The sequence below is a fragment of the Lutra lutra genome, chromosome 2 (assembly GCF_902655055.1).
Source record: "Lutra lutra chromosome 2, mLutLut1.2, whole genome shotgun sequence".
NCBI classification, from domain to species: domain Eukaryota; kingdom Metazoa; phylum Chordata; class Mammalia; order Carnivora; family Mustelidae; genus Lutra; species Lutra lutra.
The window spans coordinates 90,596,648-90,623,291 of NC_062279.1; the positions used below are offsets into that span (position 1 = coordinate 90,596,648).

Here is a 26,644-nt window from a genome sequence, read left to right on the forward strand (position 1 = left end):
GTCTGAGCCCTTACGGTAAATTGGGGCTGATAATATTAGTGTCTACACATGAGGCTGTTCTGATTAGGATAATAGAGTTTAAATACTGGCATGTAACAGACTTGCAATAAATCTCATCTGTTGGTTTGCTGTAGCTGTCACTGTGATGATTCTTATGGGGTCAGGATGCCCTCTATAGGTCTCGTTATAGCCCCTTACAGAACCCAAGTCTACCTCCTTAGGATGCTCTCCTTCCTTCATATGCATCAGTTCCTTCAAGAGCCCCACTGAGAGAGATTTCTTCCGGAAAGTGTTCCTTTACTCAGTTTAATCATTGCTTTTCTCTATGCGCCAGAACATTTACCTCTCAATGTATTTGACTCTTGGAAAATAAAATATAGGGGTGCCTGGGTGGCTCAGTTGGTTAAGCATCTGCCTTTGGCTCAGGTCATGATCCCGGGGTCCTGGGATCGAGTCCCACATGGGGCTCCCTGCCCAGTGGGGAGTCTGCTTCTCCCTCTTCCCCCACCCACCCCTGCTCATGCCCTCTCTTTCTCTCAAATAAATAAAATCTTCAAGAAAAAAAAAAAGAAAAAAACTTATTCTCCAATTGATTATTTTGTTTGCCTTACTCCCTGAAATAGATGGTAAACTTTCCATGGACATATGGTAAACTTCTGACTTCCTTTGTATCCCTTGGAGTACTAGTAGAAATTCTGTGGGTCTGTAAGTGCTTTGTTAATAATCAGCAAGTACACCTTGCAGTTTTCATTGCATCAGTGTATTCTCTGTTATATATTTCTTCCTTTGTCCTGACTTTGGAGAGTTTGAAAAAAAAAAAAAAAAGATTAAACATCAAAGATTTCCCTGAAGTATTAATTTTACTTTCATTATTTTAAGGTAATCTTTGATGGTGAAGAAGCAGTGGATGCTGGTGGTGTCACAAAGGAGTTCTTTCTTTTACTGTTAAAAGAACTTTTGAATCCTATCTACGGAATGTTTACCTACTATCAGGATTCAAATCTTTTGTGGTTTTCAGATACGGTAAGTTAGTGATATTGCAGTTAAATGGAAGGATTGTGTTAGACTTTCTTTTTGTGGTCAGACCAGTTCCCTGACTTCTGACTTTACAAAGGGGAGCATAACAAAGATAATTCCAAGTCTGAGTAATGTAGCTCATCTTCATTTTTCACTCATTGACAAGATCCCATGTATTTTGTCACACACACCCCCACCTCCCTTTTCTCTTTTTGGTAGGTAAGATCCAGGTTTTGTTATTCTTTGAAGGGTAAAAATATGAACACTGTGATAAAGAAGTGAGTTTTATGACATGTGGAAAGTGATAGTCAGGTACGTCTTACTTTAATAATGTGGTATGTGTGTGAACACTTACACAAACACAGGCACACGTGTTATTTTTGAAAATTCAGTAGGAGAGTTAAGCTTCAAATGGCATCTAATTTTAAGCAGACTGTAATTTAGTTCTTTTTTTCCAGTGGAGTTTTCTTCTTAGAGCTGCACTGTTCTAAAAAAGCAGCCATTAGCTGCATGTAGGTATTTAAATTTAAATTTTACTTAGTTAAAATTAAATAATATTGAAGATTTATTTCCAAAATTGTGCTAGCCACATGTCAGGTGCTCAGTTGTAGCAGCTACTGGGCTGGGGGATGATGGCACAGCATAGCATAGACTGTTCCCGTCAGTGCAGAAAGTTCTGTTGGACAGCCTTGCTCTAGAAGATTATATGCTCTTCTCTGTGTCGCTAGATGAGCCGTAATTGCTTGACTTTGTCTAGGTTATGGGTTTTGGTGGTATTGCAGGGTGTTTCTCTGGCTCAGAAGATAATTAAGAATTAATGAGGTCTTTATTTTATACGGAAGATATTCTGAGGTAAATGGCAGTGTTTTGAGGGCTGCAAGCAGTGCATTCCTTTTTAAAAATTTTTTAACACATTTGCATACATACTGAAAAGTGTTTTGTAGAGCACAACTGGTTCCACTTGATTGGCATAACCTGTGGACTAGCCATCTACAACTCCACTGTGGTTGATCTCCATTTCCCGTTGGCTCTCTACAAGAAGTTACTGAACGTAAAGCCTGGCTTGGAAGACCTAAAGGAGCTCTCACCCACTGAAGGAAGGTACGAAGCTGAAAGATGGGGAACTGCTCTGGCTGCCTATGGCACAGGGATTCAGGGTTGAAAATACCACATTATCAGACCATATGGCTAGACTCTTACAATGTAGATGGGCTGCTACTCACTTGAGACATTGCCTTTAGCAGAGGGGGCAAAGGAAAAGGGAGGCTGTGGGTGCCCAGGGGTACAAAAAAATCTCACTCTTCCTTGTCCTGAACAAAAACAAGGAGTGGAGACTCTCATGGTCTGGAAATACAGAGGGAGAAAGTGCTAAAAAGGGAGTATTTTAAAAAAATTTTGATTGAGATATAATTCACATACCATACAATCCACCTACTTGAAGTCTACAATTCAATGACTTCTAGTATGTTCAGAGTTATGTAGCTATCACCACAATTTTAGAAGATTTTTATTGTCCGAAAATGAAACCTGGTACTCCTTAGTTGTCATTCCCAGTCCCCCCATCCGCAAGCCCTAGGCAACAACTGATCTCCTTTCTGTGTAGACTTGCCTAGTCTGTATATTTCATATAAATGGAATCATACAACACATGGTCTTTTGTGTCTGGCTTCTTTGAGGCAGCATGTTTTCAGGGTTCATCTGTGTTGCAACATGTGTCAGTAATGAATTTCTCTTTGTTGCCAAATAATAATCCATTGAGCAGATATGGATGACACTGTGTTCATCCGTTCATTAGTTGTTCCCCTTTTCGGCTGGCGTGGATAATGCTACTGTGGACAATCTTGCACGGGTTTTTGTGTGGATGTAAGTCTTCCTCTTGGGTGGATACCTAGGAGTGGGATGGCTGGGGCCATATGGTAGCTCTGAGTTTAGTTTTTTGAGGAACTGCCAGACTGTTTTCCAGAGTAGTGGAGCCATATTTTTATGTTATTCTCTTTCTGGCTCTGAAAACCCCTTTGATTCTGAGTTTTTCTGCCTTGATTTTAGGTGGCATCAGATATATTAAAAACCACCATACCCTTGGATTTCTGTAAACAGTATAATCCTTTTGGCTTCAGTAGGAAGCAGTAGCCCTTTTTATGGAGAAAGAGTACCAATATTAAGATGGAGATAGAGAAAGGGCCATTTCTGATGTCCCTTCTGGAAGGGAGAGCCACACCACCTGTGTAGGACACCAATACTGAAAATCCAGGAAGGATGGGAGGGGTGGGGACGCAGAAGAGAGAACGTTTAGAAGGAATATTGGAAAACAGCAGATGAGACTCTGGCAGTGTTAATTTTCGGGGTGACTGAAGAAAGCCAGAGAGTGGTTGAAGTGTGTGTGATTCCCCTTTGCCAGCCTGGCTGAGGATATTTTTGAAGTAATGATTCTGGCTGGTTTAACCGGTAGTGGATTTAAATTCCATGCTAAGAGTTTTCTTCCTGGGAAACTCTTGATGAAACTGGACCCGGAGCTCACTGAAGAAGAAAGTGTGAATGAGGTCTGCTTACAAGAAGGTATTCTCTTGGGGCGCCTGGGTGGCTCAGTGGGTTAAGCCTCTGCCTTCGGCTCAGGTCAGGATCTCAGGGTCCTGGGATCGAGCCCCACATCAGCCTCTCTGCTCGGCGGGGAGCCTGCTTCCCTTCCTCTCTCTCTGCCTACCTCTCTGCCTACTTGTGATTTCTGTCTGTCAAATAAATAAAATCTTTAAAAAAAAAAAAAAGAAGGTATTCTCTTGAAAGTTAGGATATGATCATTGTTGGTATAAACATATTCTTATTTTCAGAGTGCCTGTTTGTGTTCTTTAGTATGGCAGGTAATAGAGTATCTTTACCCTACAGAGCCCCTTGTGTTAACAAGTCAGCCAGTTAAGATTCCTAAGTGGATAGAAGTGACTTTGTGGCTTTCTTATGATGGGAGGATTATTCTGATACATGTGGGTGAAGACATTCTGTAGGGCCTCTGGAGTACCGTGTCCTCATATTTTGACTTCCAAGCAATACCACAGTTAAAAGAACACCAGTGTGTCAGATATAAATCTATCTGAACTTCTTCATAAATCTAGTAAGTCTTGGCAGTGGGAAGAGTATAATTAACAAATGTCTTACAAGTCTACTGCCATACTTTTTCCCCCCTTTTTAATATCTTATGTATTTATTTTAGAGCAGGGGTGGAGAGAGCAGGGGGAGGAGCAGAAGGAGAGGGAAAAGCAGATTCCATGCTAAGTGTGGAGCCTGGTGTGGGCTTGATCTCGTGACCCTGAGATCATGACCTGAGCCAAAACGAAGAGTTGGATACTGACCCAACTGAGTCACCCAGGTGCCCTTGTCATATTTCTTTTTAAGGTATAAACAATTTTCTGTCAGTCTGGATTTATGTTTATCCTAGAATCTTCTTTTAGATTTTCCTCACACGGATTCTGGATATATAACTAAAGTAGAAACATTATTACAATGTCTAACTTGCCTCTCTTTTCCTTTCTCTATTCTGTGATTAGGAGTCTTCAAGAACTTTTAGATTACCCTGGGGAAGATATTGAGGAGACTTTCTGTCTCAATTTCACGGTAAGGATTTCCACAGTTTCCTTCTGATTGTGGCATTCCCTTTCATCATGCTCACAAGTCGTAATGAACATACAGTTGTTTTTCAAATCAAAGAATAAATTCAGGGAATTCTCTGAAGAAATTTTATTTTAGTTACAGTGTCTTGATTGTTAGAGGAGTTAAGTAAATTTCTTGAATAAATGAATGAATGATTCATCTGTGAACTTAACATTATGAAATATTAGTCCTCTTTACTCTTGATACATAGATTTCTAGAGTTCATATCATTTTCTCTTTGATTGCATTTATTGGCAGCTGCATGTCTTAAAACACAGGATATCTTGTAAGGTGGTAATGTTTTCTGAATCAGGTTCTCTTTTCCCAAGAATTTCCTATGTAAGAAGTAGTAATTAAGCTACATTTGTTCCTAAAGCTTCTCTCAATCATTTGGAGTCTAGAAAGATAGGTGGTAAACAGAATTGAAACATCTCTTTTTTCCTCCTTATATATAGATTTGTCGAGAAAGCTATGGAGTGGTTGAACAGAAGAAGCTGATACCTGGGGGAGACAAAGTAACTGTGTGCAAGGATAACAGGTTAGTCCTGACCCCAGACCCTTGCAGATGTTGCTACTTTATTTCTCTGCACTTACACTTTTAAGACCAAGATTGATGTTAAATCTTAATCCCTGCTGCAGAGGAGGCAAGGGTAAGAGACCAAGAATTTGTAGATTGTAATTAATTTTTCATATTAGAGGAACACTAGGCCTAGATTCAGGAGATGACTGTTGCAGATCTAGAAAAATGGACAGACCTCTTCCTGCATCCTTGCACATTTTTAAAAAGACAACCTGAAGACTGTGAGGTCTAATGTAACATTCAGTAACCCTCTTTGCATGTAAACCTTCCAGACTATGCAGGGAGCCTCAGCTTTGTGGAAAGTAAGTGCCCAACAAAAATGGCTTCAGATGATGGAATTACCTTGATTTTAGGAACCTAATAAAGAGGTTAGTTTTGTGTCAAGCAGATGTTTCAGTCAAGCCCTAATAAGAATCTCTTGGAGAAAAAAAAAAAAAAAAAAGAATCCCTTGGAGCTAAATGTATTGTCCTGTCTTTATCTGAATAACATTGGTACTTTGTTCACAGTAAATGATCTATTTATTTTTTCACATAAGAACAGGCTTATATATTCCTTGTAGTCTGATGGTATTTTTTAGAGTGGGGAAATGTATGGTGGATCATAGAGTAGATTTTTGGCACAGAAGATTTCTCTTGTAGTTTTGATGATTGTTTTATAAAGTATATATGTACATATCTGCCTTTAGTTTTCAAAAGGTATCTGAGCTTTTGCATCAAGTTTCAGACAAGATAACATGTGCATGATTTTGTGGAAGCTGACAAAGGGCTAGGCCTGTGGCCCAAGGAAGGGAACATTCAGAATGTCTTTATATGGTGGTGAGTCCTCAGAGAGCTCTGTGTGTTTGGTACACTGGGTCGGACAGTGACCCAATGCAGGCGAAGGCCCTTTGTGATGTAGTCTGCACTTGAAACAGTTCTTGGGACTTACAACTCGTTCTTATCTTTATAAAAGTATTTCCCTTAGAGTACTTTTTATCTCTGCCTTTTTCCCTCTCTCTTTCTGGGTCTGAGTTTTTCTCTTCCTGTTTCTGCTTCTCCTTCCCTATCACTCTCACTGCCTCTCCTTATTTAATAGATATTTCTTTGAATCATCAGTTGAATTGACTGAATAGTTGGGAGATAACGTGTTCAGGAATACTGAGATAAAACACGGTCTTCTTAGAGTGTAAGCTGTTGTCATGTGCAACCGTACTTCAAAAGTGAAATAGACTGAATTGGGGGGGTGAATCCGAAGAGTTCAGGGATAGCAGCTTGGACACGTAGACCCAGGAGGTCAGATATGGCATAGAGTTAGGTTGCGGAACCTACCTACCTGTTGGAAAACAGAAAGTAGTGACAAAGACCACAGTGAACAGTGAAAGCCTCTCCATAGAGTGATGGCTAAATCTTGGTTGTTATATCAGGGAGAGAACAGTGAGTGAGTGTGTGTGTGGGGTGTGTGGGTACTGGTTGGGGGCTCTGCCAGGGGAAGCTTCATTTGGAGGACCCACACTCGTTTAGCCTTGGGGGTTACATTGTAGAAGTCTTTGGTAAATAGAGAATTTTAGACTTCATTCAGCAGGTAGTAAGAAGCCACTGTTTGTGAGCTCAGGAGTTATGGGATAGAAGTTGGTTCCTGGCAGACATTGTTTTCTTATCTTCTTTTCCTTCTCCACTGTTTATATCTGCTGCTGACACCATCTGCTGCTGCACACTCATGGACAGTGCTTAACCCCAAGTGGTGCTCGGAATCAGTGTGGAAGAGCATGCTTTTGTTTAAAAGGCGTGTTAGGGGAATGCTTGGGTGGCACAGTCAGCTGAGTGTCTGACTCTTGGTTTTGGCTTGGGTTGTGATCTCAGAGTCATGAGATCGAGCCCTGTGTTGGGCTCCGTGCTCAGCACGGAGTCTGCTCAAGTTTCTCTCTCCTCTTCTCATGTGTGTGGGGTGTGTGTGTGTATGTGTGTGTGTGTGTGCTTTCTCTCTCTCCCCAATAAATAAATAAATCTTTAAAAACATGTGGGCTTCTTTTCTCTTACTTTGCAGTTGTTGGCCACTAATTGACTTCGGGGCTGCTCCTACAATACATTTTTAGTAAGGATGTTCTGATGACACACAGTTTCCTTAAAAGAAAGGCAGCACTTAAATACAAGAGAATAAAGAGAAGGGAGCCCCTGTCATTCTTTAACTTGTATTATGAAGCTCCTTTATTACCATGACTTCCAAAAAGTAGCTTCAAAAGTTTTCAAGTCTTTGTACAATAGAGAGTGTTGTAGTTTTAAAACTTGCCAGACAGAGGGTGGCGGGCTCCCGTTTTGATTGCCAGCACACTGTGTTTGAGATTAGCATGTGGAGCAGCTTCTATCTTTGGTGAAGTTTATGTTTTGACTTTTCTGGGTCACTAGCACTCGTTGAGCACACAGTGAACTCATCCATGCTGTTTTCGGCACTGTTGTGCATGCCTTTGTACTTGTGACAGGAGGCAGACCTTATTTCTGTCACACAGTTACCTACTGGAGAAGCTTCTGAGAACCTCGTGTGGTTACTGCCACATTGCTTAGTATCACTGTCATGATGAAGGACAACTAGGAAGATATAAGTGAATTTCTCTTCTTTTTCTTTTATGCTGCAAAAGCAAAAATCTTATCAGCAAAGCATACTGAGATCCTGGTAAGAAATACTGCATACAACTGTGAAAGATGAATCATTGCAGCTCCTTTTCCCTTTTGTCTAGTATATGTCATAATCTTGTCACTGGGGGTGGGGGTCCTTTTTGGGTATTTCTTAGATGGGGCTAAGAAAACTAGATGAGAGGTGCCTGGGTGACTCTTTGGTTAAGCGTTTGCCTTCAGCTCAGGTCATGATCCCAGGGTCCTGGGATCGAGCCCTGCATCGGGCCTGCTTCTTCCTCTCCCACTCTCCCTGTTTTGGTTTTTTTTTTTTTTTTAAGATTTTATTTATTTATTTGGCAGACAGAGATCACAAGTAGGCAGAGAGAGGGGGAAGCGGGCTCCTTGCTGAGCAGAGAGCCCGATGTGGGGCTCTATCCCAGGACCCTGGGACCATGACCTGAGCCGAAGGCAGAGGCTTAACCCACTGAGCCACCCAGGCGCCCCTTCCACTCCCCCTGTTTATGTTCCCTCTCTTTCTGTGTCTCCCTTTGTCAAATAAATAACTAAAATCTTTTTTTTTTTTTTTAAAGAAAACTTGATGAAAGAAAGATAAGAATAATGCCTGCTGGATTTTAACTTGTAGGCAGTTGAATATACAGATACTGCTTAACAATAAGCAGCATCTTAACAGAAAGTTATTTGCTGAGTTAATAGTAAGGTATTTGCTGTCACCACTGCCCTAGAGGAAAATGCCAGAAAGATACCAATTCTTTATCCATAATTTATTATATTTCATTTGGTCTTAAGATTGCATCCTGTCCTTGAACAAGAGCTGCAGATAGTCAAATGAGTTACAAGCATCCAAGTAAAAGAACATCCATAGGTGATGGCTGGGGGCTGCATCATAGCCAGCTCTTGCCACAGCTGGTAATCACTTCTGAATAACGACTCCTCATGGTTAAGTACTTCTCATCCTCTCTAACATGGTGTTATTACTATTAATGAAAAATCCACGTGTCATTCTAGGTTTCCCCAAATTGACCTTAATTTAATGTAGTCAAATTAAATAAAATTGATGTGTTCTCCCATTTCTCCCATGTTAAGAAAGGGATGGAAAAACAGTAAAAAGATCACCCAGTGGGGCACCTCAGTGGCTCAGTGGTTTAAGCCACTGCCTTCTGTTCAGGTCATGATCTCAGGGTCTTGAGATGGAGCCCCACATCGGGCTCTCTGCTCAGCGGGGAGCCTGCTTCCCCCTCTCTCTCTGCCTGCCTCTCTGTCTACTTGTGATCTCCCTTTCTGTCAAATAAATAAATAAAATCTTAAAAAAAAAAAAAAGAAGAAAAGTACCTTAAAAAAGAAAAAAGATCATCCAGTAAGGAGTACGAGGCTTAACGTAAGTGCTCCAAAGGGCACCCAGATTCCATAGTGAGAACCTGAGGAAAAAATCCTACATGACAGACACCTGGTTCCTTAAGATCTCCTGAAGTTAGGACTGCTGACAGACGTGAGTTGATGTCTTGAGATAATCTATTGGTGTAATCTTTAAGATCTGTCTTGTATTTGCATTGGGCTGTTTTAGGATAGCAGATGACTAAAATGCCAGTCACATTTCTTGAGTGCTTACATTTGTCTAAGTACTTCACATGTAATCCTCGCCACTTTACAGATGCAGAAACTGGGCCACAGAGAGGCATAACTTACTTGTTCAGGGTGACATAGCTAGAAGTGTAGGATTCAAAGCCAGGCATTGGGAGTGAGATGAGAGCTTGTGCTCCGTGAAGGTCTGCACCTGCCCCTTCAAGGCTAAGACCAGGACTTGAGTCCCCTCCCCAACCCAGGAAGAGACATGACTTAGAAGTTTGCAGTTTTCCTTTCAGGCACGCTATGGGGTTTTTAAAAAACAAGGTTGGCACAGTTAAAAATATACTGTGAATGTATAAAATTATATGTCTGAATTTTTAAACTTTGCTTGAGACAGCCTTTATATTTACCATGTTATTACAAAGCCCTCATGGACACCTTTATTAATGACTACACAGTCTGCCATGTGGACGTGTGTGTTCTACTCTCTCGCTCCGGGGTATTTGGCTTCTAAGTTCTCTTTTGTTTCTCTCCCCTCTTCCTTTATTTTTAGTAAGACCTGTCAAGTATCTTTTGTCTAAAGCTTGCTTTGCCTTTAAAATTGCTTTTTAATAAGATCCCAAGGGTGAAATTGAATTAGTGTATGTCATTTTCAATTGGTTGATAGATGTTGTTGCTGAATTGATTTCACTAATGAATTATATATCAACTTGCATATTATCATCAGTGTATGAGAGTACTCATTTTACCTAATCCTTATAAGCACTAAGTATTCTCTTAAAGAAAACAAGTAATAAATTCTGTTGCACTTGTAAAATTTTGCATTTCTTACACACCTCGGCTACTTTGCATATTCTACACAGCTTTGGTGCATTTTTCTGTGAATTAGATAGAAATGGACAATATTGTGAATGTACTAAATGCCACTGAATTGTTCATTTAAATGGTTAATTTTATGTTCTGTGAATTTCTCTTCAATAAAAAGTGCTTGTGTACCTGTGTATGCATGTGCAAATGTGTCTGTGTCTGCCTTGAGTGTGAACTCTCAGGCAGGGAGAACTGCTGTGTCATGCTTTGGCAATGAGCGTCGGGATGTGACACTTTCCTGTGTAATGCTCTCAGAGACCGAACTGAATGTGTAATGCATACTGCTCTTCTTCCCGCCAGTTATTTTGTGCATTGCTGACAAATTTGAGCATATAATGGATTAACACTGAGTGATAGTGTTTGACCCACCTTGAAGGCAGGGTATTCTGCTGGATGTTAACATGCAGGTTTTATGGTTGCCTGAGGAACAATCACATAAGCAGGGCAGGAAACAGAGGTAAAGATCAAGCCAGTTAGGAAACAGTAGAGACGGCCTGACATTGTGAAGGGCATCCATAAACATCCCCGTGTCCTGGGAAATGTGTCCAACAGTGGTGTGATTGGTAGCTAGAAAACCCCACAGTTAAAGACTTGCCCTAAGTGGAAGGAAGATGGCTGGTCAGAGCACTCGGCTGGGAATGCCTGTGTTCCCAGACCTCACTGAGCCCTAGTGATGCCCTCTCAGGACATGTCTTTCTGCCCTAAACAGGGCTATAGTATTTCTTCTTTTTAAAGTAGTCTGCTGGTATCCTTTATGTCTTTCTGTATTGGGACTAAATGATTTTCATATGGTTTGTGGGAACTCTTTATTAAGACCACTAAACCCTTTGCCATTTGTTATTTATTGTAAATTATATTTCCAGTTGTTTGCTTTTGAAAATGTGGGGTGCTTGTGTTTAAATCTCTATAATGTATTAATTTCTGTGTTGTCCTGTCTGTTGATTATTTCTTTTGGTCTTGTATCACCAATCTCAGCCTTTCCCTATCCAGTAATTGATAAATACATAATGTACTCTCTTCACTTAAAAAAATTTCAGGTGGGGGGAGGTCTGTATTCTAAGATAGAAATCTGAATTATTCCCATATTGCTAGTTTCCTTAGCTATTCTTACAGGGGGACATTAGATTAGTTATATCCAGTTTGGGTTTTGATTTGAAGTGTGATAAAGGTTAATTTGGGAAGAATTAACACTTTTGTGGTATTTAGTCTTACCATCCAAAGGCCTGTTTTGTTTTTTTTTTTAAAGATTTTATTTATTTATTTGACAGACAGAGATCACAAGTAGGCAGAGAGGCAGGCAGAGAGAGAGGAGGAAGCAGGCTCCCCGCAGAGCAGAGAGCCCAATGTGGGGCTCGATCCCAGGACCCTGGAATCATGACCTGAGCTGAAGGCAGAGGCTTTAACCCACTGAGCCCCCCAGGCGCCCCCAAAGGCCTGTTTTAATTTCTGATTTTGTTTTTCCTTTTCACATAGATTACACATATTTTTTATTAGAGGTTTTTTAATATTTTGATTTCTTATTTCTATTGTGAAAGTCTTTCCATGTGTTTTGACCATTATTAACCTAGAAATAGTTAATGGTTTTGTATATTTATCTGGCAACTGGTCAGTTGCTCAGATTTATTCAGTAATTTTCAGTTGATTCTCTTGGGTTTTCTATATATAATTATCTGCCTGCAAAAAAATGTTTCCCCAATAATTACACACCTTATTTGTTTTATTCATTTTTGCTTCTTTACTAGATAGACCTAGAAGGATATTAAAGGAGTCTCTTATTCCTAGAGATAAGAAATATTGAATTCTATTAGTTTTTGCTTCCATGAAGATAATCCTATGATTACGATAATCATTGACTTCTTCTGTAATACGTTATTTTGATTTTCCCTTTTGGTTGCCTGGCCCCAATGATGATTAATAGTACATTAGGGTCTAACTCTGCTATTAGAGTAAGCAGCAGGTCAGCGCTGCCGGCCGGTCCTTAAGGTGAAGCAGCATAATTTCACTTCTGCATAATTTTAACCCTTAAGAGAAATGGAAGAAAATGCATCTGAGTTTTTAATTTTTAAGGGTGGGGTCTTTAATTTTAAATTCTTTTGCTTCATTCAGGATGCCCAGATAGAAACTTGAAGTAGCCTTCTTTTGGATATGCATAATATCACATTGAAAGTCTTTTATCTCTTCTGGGAGGAAATCAAAATCTGATTTTATATTGAGGAAACCAAAACGAGCTAGGTTATTGAATTTCCTGTTTCTAAATTAAAGATGACATTCTTCTCTGATGAGGAATCATAAACTTAAGAATATAATGATGTCCATCCCCCCTCTTTTGTACCTGGGAAGGGAAGGAGATTGAATTTCCAATCAGTATCTTTATGTTTCATGTAATAAAAAAATAATAAAATAATAGCTGAAATTTCTTGAGCACTGTATGTCAGACACTATCCTGTAGACTTTGTGTATTAACTGACCTGTTCGCCATAATTGTGAGGAAGGGGCTGTTACTTCCCCTTTTATAGAAGGAGAAACTGAAACAGACCAACTGAATTGCCTAAGGTTCATTGCTTATAGGGACAGAGCTGGGATTTAATTGCAAGAAGGCAGAGTATTTGAGTCCTTTTGTTTTTTGAAAATACTGTTTTATTAACACTACAGTGGTAAACAACTTTATGTTTCTTTATAGATCACTGAGTCACACAAAATTCAAAACCCACAAAGAAGCTAAGAGTCTTTACATTTAATGTGTCCTTCCTGAAAATCCTTAACTGTATACCAGTCTGTCCTCAAGCAGTACAATTTGAATATGCACCATTTTTTAATTTAATATGTCACATTTACATAGCAAAATAATGAAGGCACAGCTAATACAAGCAAACTTAAACCCTTCTACTTCTGAGCTGGGGGTGGGGACACACACTTGGATTGGTTCTTCAAGTATTTATTTTTTCCATACATTAGCTTCATTGAGGAGTTCTGATAATTTTCACAGCTACATTCTAAAAGCTACATGACAAAGACGACTTCACAAGGATCAAACTACATAACATTGAATACATGCTTTACAGGATTTGCTACATTCTACATCTTTTCAAGTAAATTAATATTTCTAGAATGCTAGGTAAAGGGATTTAATACTTAAACATTTGTTTTTTGTTTGTTTTTACACCTTTGTAAATAGACACTACCAAGAAAACACATAAACATGAGACTGTAAATAACGAACACATATGTTGACAGTATTATACAGGTTATACACCCTCCTTCTCAGAACCATGTTGCTTGTCTAAACTCAAATATTCAGAACATTCTTTAGAATTTGAAGTGGCAGTTTTCCAGGCCTCATTAAACAGTACTGTCATGATCTCCATCACAGGCTTCCAGGATTCCATCACTCTTCTCCAAAGTGTAAAGCTGATGGGTTACAAAAGCAAAGTCTTAAAGATGAGATTCTTCTGGGTTCTGTTTTTTCTGCACTGGAAAATGTCCGGACTAAAGAAACTGAAGAGTTAAGCGTTGAGAACATGTTCAGTCTTGGTCTGGGTGTTCTGTGTGTAGTGTGATGACAGTGGAATGAATAGATTTCAAAGTGACATTCTTTACTTCACATCTACTTGACACCCTTAATAAGTCTCAATTGCAGTCCGTGCAGAAGAGATCATGAAAAAAGTCATTTTTAATATAACTTGTTTTCTTCAACACTTTTTGATATATTTATTGTGTTCAAAATGAAAAATTTGAAACGGGCTGGCCAGGATCTGATTGCTTCAATTTACTATAATTTTAGGTAGGAACACCAGAATTGATTTGCATTGTATTTTGGTCCCAAACCTGAACCTTATTAAGTCCACCAATATTGGAAAAAAAAAAATAGTGATTTTGTTTTCGTCATCATTCTCCTCCTCAATCTCTGCCCCCGCTTATTTCTTGGCGTCATGAGGCACTGCAGAGTGGGGACCCTCATCTTTGGCCGCCGCCGCCTCCGCAGCAGCCTCTGCCGCAGCTTCCTCCTCCTCCTCCTCCTCCTCTTCCCCCTCTTCCTCATCCTCGTACTCTTCCTCGTCATCGTCGTCCTCCTCCCCCTCCAAGGTCCATGCACACCCCTCCATCTCACCGGTGAGCTCCTGGATCTTGGCAAGTAGGGGCTTATAGATGTCGTTATACTTTTTTTCCAGAGCCTGAAATTCCTTATCAAATTTGGCTTCTATCTTATCGCATCGCTTCTGCAGCTTTTTGAGGGCCAGGACTCGGCATTTCACCGAATTAGGCAGGCTCTCGATAAAGTCATTTTTAGGCTTTGGTGCATTCTCCACGGGGGTCTGGGGCTCCTCCACCGTCTGACCCGCCGCGCTGTCGGAGTCACCAGCCGCGCTGTCAGAGTCTCCCCCTTGCGCACCGCCTTCCGCCATTACCTCCTCCGCTGCCGCGGCTGCCTCCGCCGCCGCTGCCGCCGCTGCCGCCTGGCTTGGCTCCGCGGGCCCCTGGTTTTCCGAGTCAGCCATGATACGGGGAAGCTGCAGAGGTCTAGGGTGGCTCCCGCAGAGACCTGCACCCGAGCTGCACCAGAGAGATCTTGCGGATGCGGCAAGTGGCGGTGACGTCGGCCGCGGCAGTGACGTCGGCCGCGGCCCCGCCCTTTTCTCGCCAGCCCTTGACTGGCTCCCTGCAATCAGCTGACGGCCTTGCCCCCCACACTGCGCCAGCTTCCCCCTGTTGCTACCCTGCCATCTCCCTAGCACTGCAGCTGACGTCAAAACCGGTGTCTTGGATACCCTGCCCCCCATCCGCCCACATACCTGTCCCCCTCACCCCCCATAAAGCTGGGCTGGGAATGGCAGCAGGTGTCCAAGGCCCCTTCTTAGGACCTGCTCGGATGGCCTCAACCTTTTTCAGTTTGCTCCTCTAGCCCACTCCGGTCCTTCTGTACAGCGGTCAGTACATCTGTCTTGGCCTTTGTCTGCATGACCCATGCGGGCGTTGGTCTGGTGTCGCTGGTTTACTCTTGTGGAGTCGGCTTTGTCACCTCTCCGATTCCTGCGAATTCCTTTCCAGAAAGCGAGGGCACGGGAGAGCTGGGTGCAGGTGTGTGGAGAGGGCCGCTTGTATGTCCACATGCCCACTCAGCAGCCCTCTTTGGTCATTCCTCGGCTTAGCGGCATATGTATGCAGGGTAAGCTCTCTTAGCAAGAAGGACCTCGGAACAGTTTTGGAGCCATTTGGATAGGAAATCTCAGGACCCTTGGTATTCTGGAGTATGTTCTAGAAGGTCCCTCAGAATCTTTGGCCTGCGGACAGGAATAAAGCTGGAGGCAGGCGGAAGAAAAGCAAGTCCTTCTAATGCCTGTGGTCCAGGGCAAGGGCCGCGTCTTCTCCATGTTAAAGCATGGAGCGCTGTTCACTGGGGACACAGAGACACTCCTGTGTGCTCACAGACATGGGCCTCCAAGGCACTCCACAGTTCAGCATCTGCTTTGTGGTCTTGCTGGTGATTTGTATCTGAGAACATTTAAAAAAAGAAAGAAAAAGAAAAAGGTCTTTAAAAAAGAGAAATCTCCTCCTTTAATAGCAAAGTGAGTCCTCGTTTTATTTTACTTCCTTATCTTGCTTGTAAGACCCAATGATAGCTTCTTGAATAAGGATGAGGGCTCATATTTTAGGTATGGAAGAAGACATGATCCTTCCAGGGACTCCTTAGGAATGTTTTCAAATTCAGTGTTATTGATTCAAATGTTTGTCTTTCACTATATTGGGACTTGCTGAAGCTCTTCCATCAAGCATATGAATGTTAAGAAATTACTTCCCCAAGTACATTTGGTGTTATCTTATGGTTTTTAAGAATATTAAATTATCTAATAATATGTAAAGCACTTAGTGCTGACACATAGCAAGCACTTAATGTGTTTCAGTGTTTTTTTTTTTACAAACGACATTCATTAATATGCAAGAATAACCTGCAGTAATATTCCCTTTTAAAAGGACATTTTAGTGCCCTTCCCCAAAGAAAGGAACCATTTACAAAATGCCTGATATATTCCAAATAGCAAACATTCTAGGGTTTTTTTTTATGTATTTGTGATTCTTGTTTTCTATTTTACTTTCTTAATTCTGCTGCAGATAATTTACTTTCCCTTTTCTGTTACCATTTGTAGCGACTGGGTTTTATTGTTAAGGCTGGTATTTTAGTTTTAGCTCTGCCGGAATATAATGTGATAACACATTTATATTTAGTTGGCTGACACTATACATATTCTAGATATCGCCGATTGTTAGAAGGTGATCTCCCAAACTAAGAAGGCACGTTGAGATCAGAAAATGAAGCAGACTACTTCAAACAGTTGACACAGGGTTTTATACAGGGTGACTTACTGGTAGGGGGATCAGGCAGAGGACAAGCCATGGTAGTTGCAGAGTTACTCTCCACAAAATCCAGACCTTCATGCCCAGATTCTGGAGTGAGGAGATGCACAGAAGGGCACTGTGGTGAGACTGAAGGGTTTACATACACCTCAAAGGGCTTGCATGCAACTAAGTGCTAGCTAAGCTTTAATTTGATCTTGTGATACTGGCGGCGCATTAGGAAGGGGAAACACCGTTTTACCTCTAACAGATTCATGGGAGGACAAAGCAGGCCTCCCCAGTCTGGGCCTTGGTGGGGAATTCTAGGGTATATATATATTAATTTCCAAGGGCCCTAAAACATGTAGCACCAAGAGTGGTCACAGCAAACATGAACAGATGGAGGGCCGAAGATGGAGTCCGTCTTGTTAGCACTCCTAGCCCGTCTATTCCATTTATCATCTCTTGATGGTTGCAGGTACCTTGAGGTTAGGAATGCTTTTTGACATTTTAAAGATAAGGAACTTAGAAGCAGAAAAATAAAGCGAAATAAATATTTTGTTACCATATGTATTACTTGATTGGCAGAATCAGAGGCAGAAATGGGGCTTTCTAATGCCTATAGTGTAGAGGTTGTGACAGCCCAAATTTTAATAAAATCCATTTGACATATTTGACTTGCTTGAAACAAATAGGATGCGTTCATCTTTCAGGATGTTTATGTTGCTGTCTTTAAAAAACTTAAAATTTAGTGTTAAGCAGGCTACTTTTTTCAAATGTTCTGTTCTTTTGAGATATAATTCACAATATAATAAATAGATATATTTTGTGTATAATAAAAAGATAATTTAATTGTATTAATTGATGTGTAATAAAATTCACTTTGCTTTGGCAAATACAGTGATGTAAACACTACACTAATTGAGATGTAGAACAGTAACATCATCCCAAAAAACCCCTTCATAGGCCTTCCCTTACAGGGTCCAGCCCTGGTGATCATGGGCCCATCTCTAAAATTTTTTTTTTCCAGAATGTCCAGAAACGGAAGTGTATATGTGTAGAGTTTTGAGTCTGGCCTTTTTCACGTGGCATAATGCATTTGAGACTCATCCATGATGTTGTGTACACTAGTAGTTTGTTCCTTTTCATTACTGAGTAATATTCCCCTTTAGTTGTTTCTCATTTTTTGTGATTACAAAAAATGCTACAGTGAATATAAGTTTTTATTTCTCCTGGTTATGTACCTAGAAGTAGACCTGTTTGGTCATATGGTAAATGTATATTTAACTTTTTAAGAAAGTTCCACAGTTTTCCAAAGTGACTATACCATTTTGCTTTCACACCACAGGGTATGAGTTAAATTACTCTACATTGTCAACAGCATTTGGTATCATTGGGCTTCTTCCCTCACCCCTCCAATCTAATAGGTGTATGTGGTAACCTTAATGGCTAATGATGTAGAGTATCTGCCAATGTATGTATGTGTCATTCATAGATGTTCTTTGATGCAGTGTCAGTTTATATCTTTTGCCCACTTTCTGAGTTTTTTTGTTTTCTTATTTTTAATTGGTTTTATATATTCTAGATACAAGTCCTTGTGAAATACTTTCTTCCAGTCTATGGCTGTCTTTTTCTTAAAAAACCAGAAATTTAAAATTTTGATAATTTTTTTTTTCTTTTATGGATTGGGTTATTGGTGTCATGTTTAAGAGATCTTTGCTAAATCCAAGACCATAAGGATTTGTTCCTATGTTTTCTTTCTTTCCTTTTTTTTTTTTATAGATTTTATTTATTTGACAGAAGGAGAGAGAGAGAGCATGCACACAAGTAGAGTGGCGGGCAGAGGGAGAGGGAGAAGCAGGCTCTCTGCTGAGCAGGGAGCCCGATGCAGGGCTCGATCCCAGGATCCTTGGGATCATGACCTGAGGCAGCCCCTTAGTGGACTGAGCCACACAGGCATACCTCTTTCTTTTACTTTTTGTTTAAATTCAGTTAATTAACATATAATGTATTAGAAGTTTCAGAGGTAGGCTTCAATGATTCATCGTTGCATATAACACCCAGTGCTCTTCATATCACATGCCCTACTTAATACCCATCAATCTGTTACCCCATCCCCCTACCTCCCTCCCCTCCAGCAACCCTCAGTTTGTTTCCTATGATTAAGAGTCTCTTAGGGACACCTGGGTGGATGACTGCTTTCGGCTCAAGTCATGATCCCGGAGTTCCGGGATCGAGTCCCGCATCGGGCTCCCAGCTCCACGGGGAGTCTGCTTCTCCCTCTGACCTTCTCCTCGCTCATGCTCTCTCTCACTGCCTCTCTCTCAAATAAATAATAAATAAAATCTTAAAAAAAAAAAAGAGTCTCTTATGGTTTGTCTCCCTCTCTGATTTCAGCTTATTTTATTTTTCCCTCCCTTCTTCTGTGCTCTTCTGTTTTGTTTCTTAAATTCCACGTATGAGTGAAATCATATGACAATTGGCATCCTCTGATTGACTTATTTTGGTTAGCATAACACCCCTAGTTCCATCCACGTTGTTGTAAATGGCAAGATTTCATTTTCTTGATGGCTGAGTAGTATTCCATTGTGTGTGTGTGTGTGTGTGTGTGTGTGTCCCACATCTTCTTAATCTATCCATCTGTTGATGGACACATGAGCTCTTTCCATAGTTTGGCTATTGTGAACATTGCTGCTATAAACATTGGGGTGCAGGTGTGTCTTTGGATCACTATAATTGTATCTTTGGGGTATATGCCTTGTACTGCAATTACTGGGTCATAGGGTAGCTCTATTTTGAACTTTTAGAGGAACTGCTATACTGTTTTACAGAGTGGCTGCAACACCACTGCATTCCTACCAGCAGTGTAAGAGGGTTCCCCTTTCCAACATTTGTTGTTTCTGGTGTTGTTAATTTTAGCCATTCTGACTGGTGTGCGGTGGCATCTCGTTGTAGTTTTATTTTGTATTTCCCTGGTAATGCTGAGTTGTGTTGAGCATTTTTTCTGTTGGCCATTTGGATGTTTTCTTTGAAGAAATGTCTGTTCGTGTCTTCTACCCATTTCTTGATTGGATTATTTGTTCTTTGGGTGTTGAGTTTGATAAGTTCTCTACAGATTTTGGATACTAACCCTTTATCTGAGCAAACACTTGCAAAAATCGTCTCCCGTTCTGTCAGTTGTCTTTTGGTTTTTTCAGCTGTTTCTTTTGCTTTGCTGTACAAAAGCTTTTTATCTTGAGAAGTCCCAGTGCCTCATTTTTGCCTTTGTTTTCCTTGCCTTTGGAGACATGTCTAGATAGAAGCTGCTGCAGCCAAGGTCACAGAGGTTGCTTCCTGTGTTCTCTTCTAGGATTTTATTGGTTTTCTATATCACATTTAGGTCTTTCATCCATTTTGAATTTTCTTTTGTATATGGTATAAGAAAATGGTTCATTTCATCCTTCTGCATGTGGCTGTCCAATTTTCCCAATACAATTTGTTGAAGAGACTGTTTTCCATTGGATATTCCTTCCTGCTTTGTTGAAGATTTTTGGACCATAGAGTTGAGGGTCCATTTCTGGGCTCTCTATTCTGTTCTATTGATCTATGTGTCTGTTTTTGTGCCAGTATCATACTGTCTTGATGATTACAGCTTTGTAATAGAGCTTGAAGTCGGGTGTTATGATGCCACCAGCTTTGGGTTTTTTCTTCTTCAACATTTCTTTGGCTATTCCAGGTCTTTTCTGGTTTCCATGCAAATTCTAGGATTATTTGTTCCAGCTCTAAGAAAAATATTGATGGCATTTTGAAGGGATTGCATTGATCCTATAGATTGTTCTGGGAAGCATAGACATTTTCACAATATTTGTTCTTCTAATCCATGAGCATGGAACATTTTTCCATTTCTTTGTGTCCTTCTCGGTTTCTTTCATGAGTGTTTTATAGTTTTCAGAGTAGAGATTCTTTGCCTCTTTGGTTAGGTTTATTTCTAGGTATCTTATGCTTTTTGGTACAACTATAAAATGGGGTCAATTCCTTAATTTCTCTTTCTTCTGTCTCATTGTTAGTGTATAAAAATGCAACAGATTTCTGTGCATTGATTTGGTATCCTACCACTTTGCTGAATTCCTGTATGAGTTGTAGCAATTTTGGGATGGTGTCTTTTGGGTTTTCCACATAGAGATCAGGTCATCTGTGAAGAATGACAGTTTGAATTCTTTGCCAATTTGAATGGCTTTTATTTCTTTTTGTTGTCTGATTGCTGAGGCTAGGACTTCTAGTACTACGTTGAACAACAGTAGTGATAGTGGACATTCCTGCCATGTTCCTGACCTTAGGGGAAAAGCTCTCAGTTTTTCCCTGTTGAGAATGATTTTCACTGTGGGCTTTTCATATATGGCTTTTATGATACTGAGGGTTTGTTCCTTCTTTCCCTATGCTGTGCAGAGTTTTAATCAAGAAAGGGTACTGTACTTTGTCAAATGCTTTTTCTGCATCTATTGAGAGGATCATATGGTTCTTATCCTTTCTTTTATTAATGTGATATATCACATTGATTGATTTGTGAATGTCGACTTCCCTTGCAGCCCAGGAATAAATCTGACTTGGTCGTGGTGAATAATCCTTTTAATGTGCTGTTGGATCCTATTGGCTAGTATCTTGGTGAGAATTTTTACATCCATGTTCATCAGGGATATTGCTCTATAATTCTCCTTTTTGGTGGGGTCTTTGTCTGGTTTTGGGATGAAGGTAATGCTGGCTTCATAGAAAGAGTTTGGAAGTTTTCCTTCCATTTCTATTTTTTTTTTTTTAAGATTTTTTTTTTTTTTATTTGACAGATCACAAGCAGGCAGAGAGGCAGGCAGAGAGAGAGGAGGAAGCAGGCTCCCTGCTGAGCAGAGAGCCCGATGTGGGGCTCGATCCCAGGACTCTGAGATCATGACCTGAGCCGAAGGCAGTGGCTTAACCCACTGAGCCACCCAGGCGCCCCTCATTTCTATTTTTTGAAACAACTTCAGAGAATAGGTACTAATTTTTCTTTAAACATTTGGTAGAATTCCCCTTGGAAGCCACCTGGCCCTGGACTCTTGTTTGTTGGGAGGTTTTTGATTACTGCTTCAATTTCTTTGCTGGTTATGCAGTTGTTCAGGTTTTCTGTTTCTGCCTGTTTCAGTTTGGTAGGACTGCATCCATTTCTTTCAGATTGCCTAATTTGTTGGCATATAGTTGCTCATAATATGTTCTTAAAATTGTTGGTATTTCTTTGGTGTTGGTTGTGATCGCTCCTCTTTCATTCATGATTTTATTTATTTGCGTCTTTTCTCTTTTCTTTTTGATAAATCTGGCCAGGGGTTTATCGATCTTATTGGTTCTTTCAAAGAACTAGCTCCTAGTTTTGTTGATCTGTTCTACTGTTCTTTTGGTTTCTAGTTCTTTGATTTCTGCTCTAATCTCTATTAATTCTCATCTCCTGCTGGGTTTGGGCCTTTTTGCTGTTCTTTCTCCAGCTCCTTTAGGTATGGTTGCATTCTATATTTCTTGTTTCTTGAGAAAGGCTTATAATTGCTATGTATCTCCCTCTGAGACCTACCTTTGCTGTGTCCCAAAGGTTTTGAACAGTTGTGTTTTCATTTTCATTTGTTTCCATGAATTTTTTAAATTCTTCTTTAATTTCCTGGTTGACCCATTCATTCTTTAGTAGGATGCTCTCTAGCCTCCAAGTATTTGAGTTCCTTCTAACTTTTTTCTTGTGATTGAGTCCAAGTTTCAAAGCATTGTGGTCTGAAAATATGCAAGGAATGATCCCAGTCTTTGGGTACCAGTTGAGACTTGATTTGTGACCCACATGTGATCTGTCTGGAGAATATTCCATATGCATTAGAGAAGAATGTGTATTCTTTTGCTTTAGAATGGAATGCTCTGAATATATCTGTGAAGTCCATCTGGTCCAGTGTGTCATTCAAAGCCCTTGTTTCCTTGTTGATCTTCTGCTTAGATGATCTGTCCATTGCAGTGAGGGGGGTGTTAAAGTCCCCGAATATTATTGTATTATTATTATTAATGTGTTTCTTAAATTTTGTTATTAATTGGTTTATATGGCTGCTCCCAAGTTAGGAGCATAAATATTTACAATTGTTAGATTTCCTTGTTGGATAGACCCTTTAAATATGATTTAGTATCCCTCTTCATCTCTGTTAGTCTATGGTTTAAAACCTACTTTTTCTGATATAAGGATTGCTACTCCAGCTCCCTTTTGATGTCTTTTAGCATGATAAATTGTTCTCCACCCCCCTCATTTCAACCTGGAGGTGCTTTTGGGTTTAAAAGGAGTCTCTTGTAGACAGAATATTGATGGATCTTGCTTTCTTATCTAACCTGATACCCTGTGTCTTTTGATTGGAGCATTTAGCACATTTACAATCAGAGTAACTATTGAAAGAAAAATATGGGATGTTTCACAAATTTGTGTGTCATCTTTGCACAAGGGCCATGCTGATCTTCTCTGTATCATGTGCTGCCGAAGTGAGCACCCTATGTTTTCTTCTAGAAGTTTTATAACTTTAAGTTTTAGACCATGGTCCTTATTGAGTTAGTTTTTATAATGGTGTGAGGTGTATGGATATTATACACTTTGCATATGGTATTGTGTTGATCCAGCACTGTTTATTGAAAACACTATCTGTTGAATTGCTTTTGCAAAGTTGTTGAGAATTAAGTGAGCATATTTGTGTGAGTTTATTTCTGGGCTTTCTGATTCTGTTGCATTGATTTATATGTCTGTCCTTTCACCAACACTACACTTGACAACTGTAACTTTATAATAAGTCATGAGATTAGGTAATGTTCAGTTCTCCTGTTCTTTTTTAAAAATTGTTTTGGCTCTTCTAGTTATTTCATCTTTCTATACTAATTTCAGGATCAGCTTAGCAAACTTTTTCAAAGACCCTTACTGTAGTTTGAATTCAGACTTTTAAAAACCATTGGCAATGGATATGGTACTTGCTCTTACAAATTTATGTGTTTTAAAATGTCACCTCATTTTATACATTATATGTTAATTTAAAAAATCACAGGGGCCCTGGGTGGCTCAGTGGGTTAAAGCCTCTGCCTTCGGCTCAGGTCATGATCCCAGGGTCCTGGGATCGAGCCCTGCATTGGGCTCTCTGCTCAGCGGGGAGCCTGCTTCCCCCTCTCTCTCTGTCTGCCTCTCTGCCTACTTGTGATCTCTGTCTGTCAAATAAATAAAAAAAATTTTAAAAATCACAGTTAAAAAAAGAAACTATATTAAAAAAATAAGTCAAGTGATCAATTATGGGAAAGAAATTCTGTAACAAGGTGCTTACTGCTTAGTTTGTGCTGAAGGTTTAAATCTGGGAAATAGAAAAATGGGAAAAGAAATGATAATCTTTTTAATGGTTGGATGTCACCATCATCTTTTTATTACTGTTATTTTCAGTATGTCAAATTTTATCTTAGGACTTTTTGGCACTTAACAGATATCTCTTAAATTAGGCTTTGGAAAACCTGAAGGTAGTTTTCATACTCTTCCAACAAAATGGAGTTTTAAATGAAAAACTTCTCTTGATTAAGCAAAAAAAAACTGTATATAAGCAAAAAAAAAATGTCACCTCATTTAAAACGTCTCGTTTTGTGGGCTTTATGGACTCTAGTATATAATTGGGACTGCTGTTAACACAGAATTGTGAATAATGTAAATGAGCTATCATGTTGTGAAACCTTGATCTCTGCATATTGTAATTTCGCATGTAGCTGTCACACTAGAAATGAAAGAATCAAGGCAGGACAAAGAGAGGGTACTTAGGTGAAGTGATTGGGAGCACAGGTCTGTATTCAGACATCTGGCTTCTGTTTGTCTTGGATTCAGTTCTGAAATTGGAATAATGACAATTTACTTGAAAATTTTTGAAATGGAAAATAATTGAAAATTTATCTCTGGTCTCAAAAAGCTGTTGTCTTAAAATTTGTGTATTTATTTTTATTGGGACATAATTCTCATACAATTCACTCAAACATAGTTTTGCATATTTACCAAGATAGTGTGTATCTAAGAATTTATTGCTGTGACTAGCACCTAATATACTCTGTAACTGTTAATGATCATTATAAAAGAAAAGAATGTGTTGAGAGCAATAGTGATTGACATATAGAGATTAGAGTCTCTGTATGAGTTTGCTAGGGCTGATGTAACAATGTTCCACACAGTAAGTGGCTTAATGATTTCTTGTGTCCATTCAAGAACAAAGTGTTGGTAAGGTTGATTACTTCTGAGGCTTCCCTCCTTGGCGTGCAGATGGCCATCTTCTCCTTTTCTCTCTTTGCATTGTCTTCCCTCTGTGCATGTTTCTGTGTTCAAATTTTCCCTTCTTATAAGGTCACCAGTCATGTTGGATTAGGGCTCGGCCTGATGACCTAATATTAACTTGATTACCTCTGTAAAGATCCTGTATCTAAATAAGGTCACCTTTTGAGGTACTGGGGTTAGAACTTCAATATATGAATTTTAGGGGGACACAGTTCAACTCATAACACTCCATCCTCCAATCCCCAAAAGTCATGTCCTTCTCACCTATAAAATATAGTCACCCTATTCCAACATCCCCCAAAGTCTTAACCTATTCCAGCATCAACTCTAAGTCCAAAGTCTCATTCATGATGCTTAATTTTAGTTGTCAGCTTGGCTGGGCTATGGGGTACCCAGATATTTGGTTGGATATTACTCTGGGTATGTCTGTTAGGGTGTCTGTGGATGAGGTTAACATTTGAATGGGAAATTGAGTAAAGCAGATTGCTGTCCCTTGTGTGCATGGGTCTCATCAGTTGAAGCCCTGAACAGAACAAAAAGGCTGAGTAAGAGGTAGTCCTCCTGTCTGACTGCCTTTAAGCTGGGACCTCAGTGTTTTCCTCCCTACACACTATAACAGGAGCATCAACCCTTCCTGAGTCTCAAGCCTGCCTGCCTTTGCACTAGTAGAATGACACCATTGGCTCTCCTGGCTCTGCAGCTTGCTGACTGTAGATCTCAGAGTTTGTCTGCCCACATTTATATACATGTATGTGCACACACACGCACATACACCTACTGGTTCTGTTTCTCTGGAGAACCTTGGCTAATATATCATGTGAATATCATCTGAATCAGGTATGGGTGAGACTCAGAGTTTGATTAATCCTGAGGTACAATCCTTCTACAGCTGTGAAGCCAGACAGTTTATCTGTTTACAAATACGATCATGGGCATAGGCATAGGATGGACATTCCCTATTAAAAGGGAGACTTCAGGAGAAAAGAGGTCATAGGTCCCAAGCAAGTCTTAAACCTAGCAGGGAAAATTTCACTAAATTTTGAGGCTTGGAGAATAATCCTCTTTAGGTCTAGGCTGTGTCCTCTGGCCCACTGGGCTGGCGATCTTGCTCCAGGAGGGGAAGTTACTGGCTGGTTCCTCCACCCATGCCCATGGCAGCAGAGATAGGCTCACTGGACTCTGATTTGCCTTTGGGGCCATTTTTCCCTTTTCTTAAAAGCTAACACCCGTTTGCAACCATTTGGTTCTGTAGGCTCATTTCATACCAGTAGACTCCCAGAGTCCAGTAGCCTTCCTTTGTTTTGTCCAGCTCTGCTTCTTTGGTGCAAACTGGCAGTGTTTCTGTTCTTGAATTTAAAAAAAAAAAATAACTTTATTGGCTTCTCAGGCAGTTCTTGGGGGTCCAATTCATCAGACAAGAGGGTTCTCCACAAATCTTTCTCGGATAACCGCATTTCTACTCCTAGCTTCTGCTGAGATGATTGGTAGGATTCCTGAATCCACATGCTTGATCTCTTCAAATCATGGTTCAGCCATGCCCTTGGCCCTGTTTCCAGACGGTGTTATCTGGACAGGCTTAAGGATTTTCCAAACCTTGAAGTTCTAATTCCTTTCTGCTTAACAATTCCTCCTTCAATTTATCCCTTTCCTCTTTCATTTTACTCTGAGCAGTACAAAGAAACCAGACCATACACCTTCAGTACTTTGCTAGGCAACCTCCTGAGTCAAATATCCAG

At 40.1% G+C, this 26,644-nt stretch overlaps 2 protein-coding genes and 1 pseudogene across 4 annotated transcripts in view; 1 reads left to right on the top strand and 2 right to left on the bottom strand.

Moving 5' to 3' along the window:
- Window positions 1-26,644, top strand: part of HERC3 (HECT and RLD domain containing E3 ubiquitin protein ligase 3) — a 123,315-nt gene that overhangs the window by 88,919 nt on the left and 7,752 nt on the right. For all 3 annotated transcript variants that reach the window (XM_047717957.1, XM_047717955.1, XM_047717956.1), the window contains 4 exons: window positions 880-1,023; window positions 1,952-2,118; window positions 4,554-4,620; window positions 5,112-5,194. In XM_047717957.1, coding sequence (XP_047573913.1) covers window positions 880-1,023; window positions 1,952-2,118; window positions 4,554-4,620; window positions 5,112-5,194 — 461 coding nt within the window. The remainder of the gene's footprint in view (window positions 1-879; window positions 1,024-1,951; window positions 2,119-4,553; window positions 4,621-5,111; window positions 5,195-26,644) is intronic.
- NAP1L5 (nucleosome assembly protein 1 like 5) lies at window positions 12,891-14,953 on the bottom strand. The gene has a single exon (XM_047717958.1). The coding sequence runs from the start codon at window positions 14,770-14,772 to the stop codon at window positions 14,191-14,193; it is 582 nt and encodes a 193-aa protein (XP_047573914.1). The 5' UTR covers window positions 14,773-14,953; the 3' UTR covers window positions 12,891-14,190.
- LOC125094562 (uncharacterized) lies at window positions 23,025-23,115 on the bottom strand (annotated as a pseudogene).

What these genes read in the sequence shown, in the direction of transcription:
- NAP1L5 (XM_047717958.1), bottom strand. Translation starts at nt 14,772, where the DNA reads ATGGCTGACTCGGAAAACCAGGGGCCCGCGGAGCCAAGCCAGGCGGCA.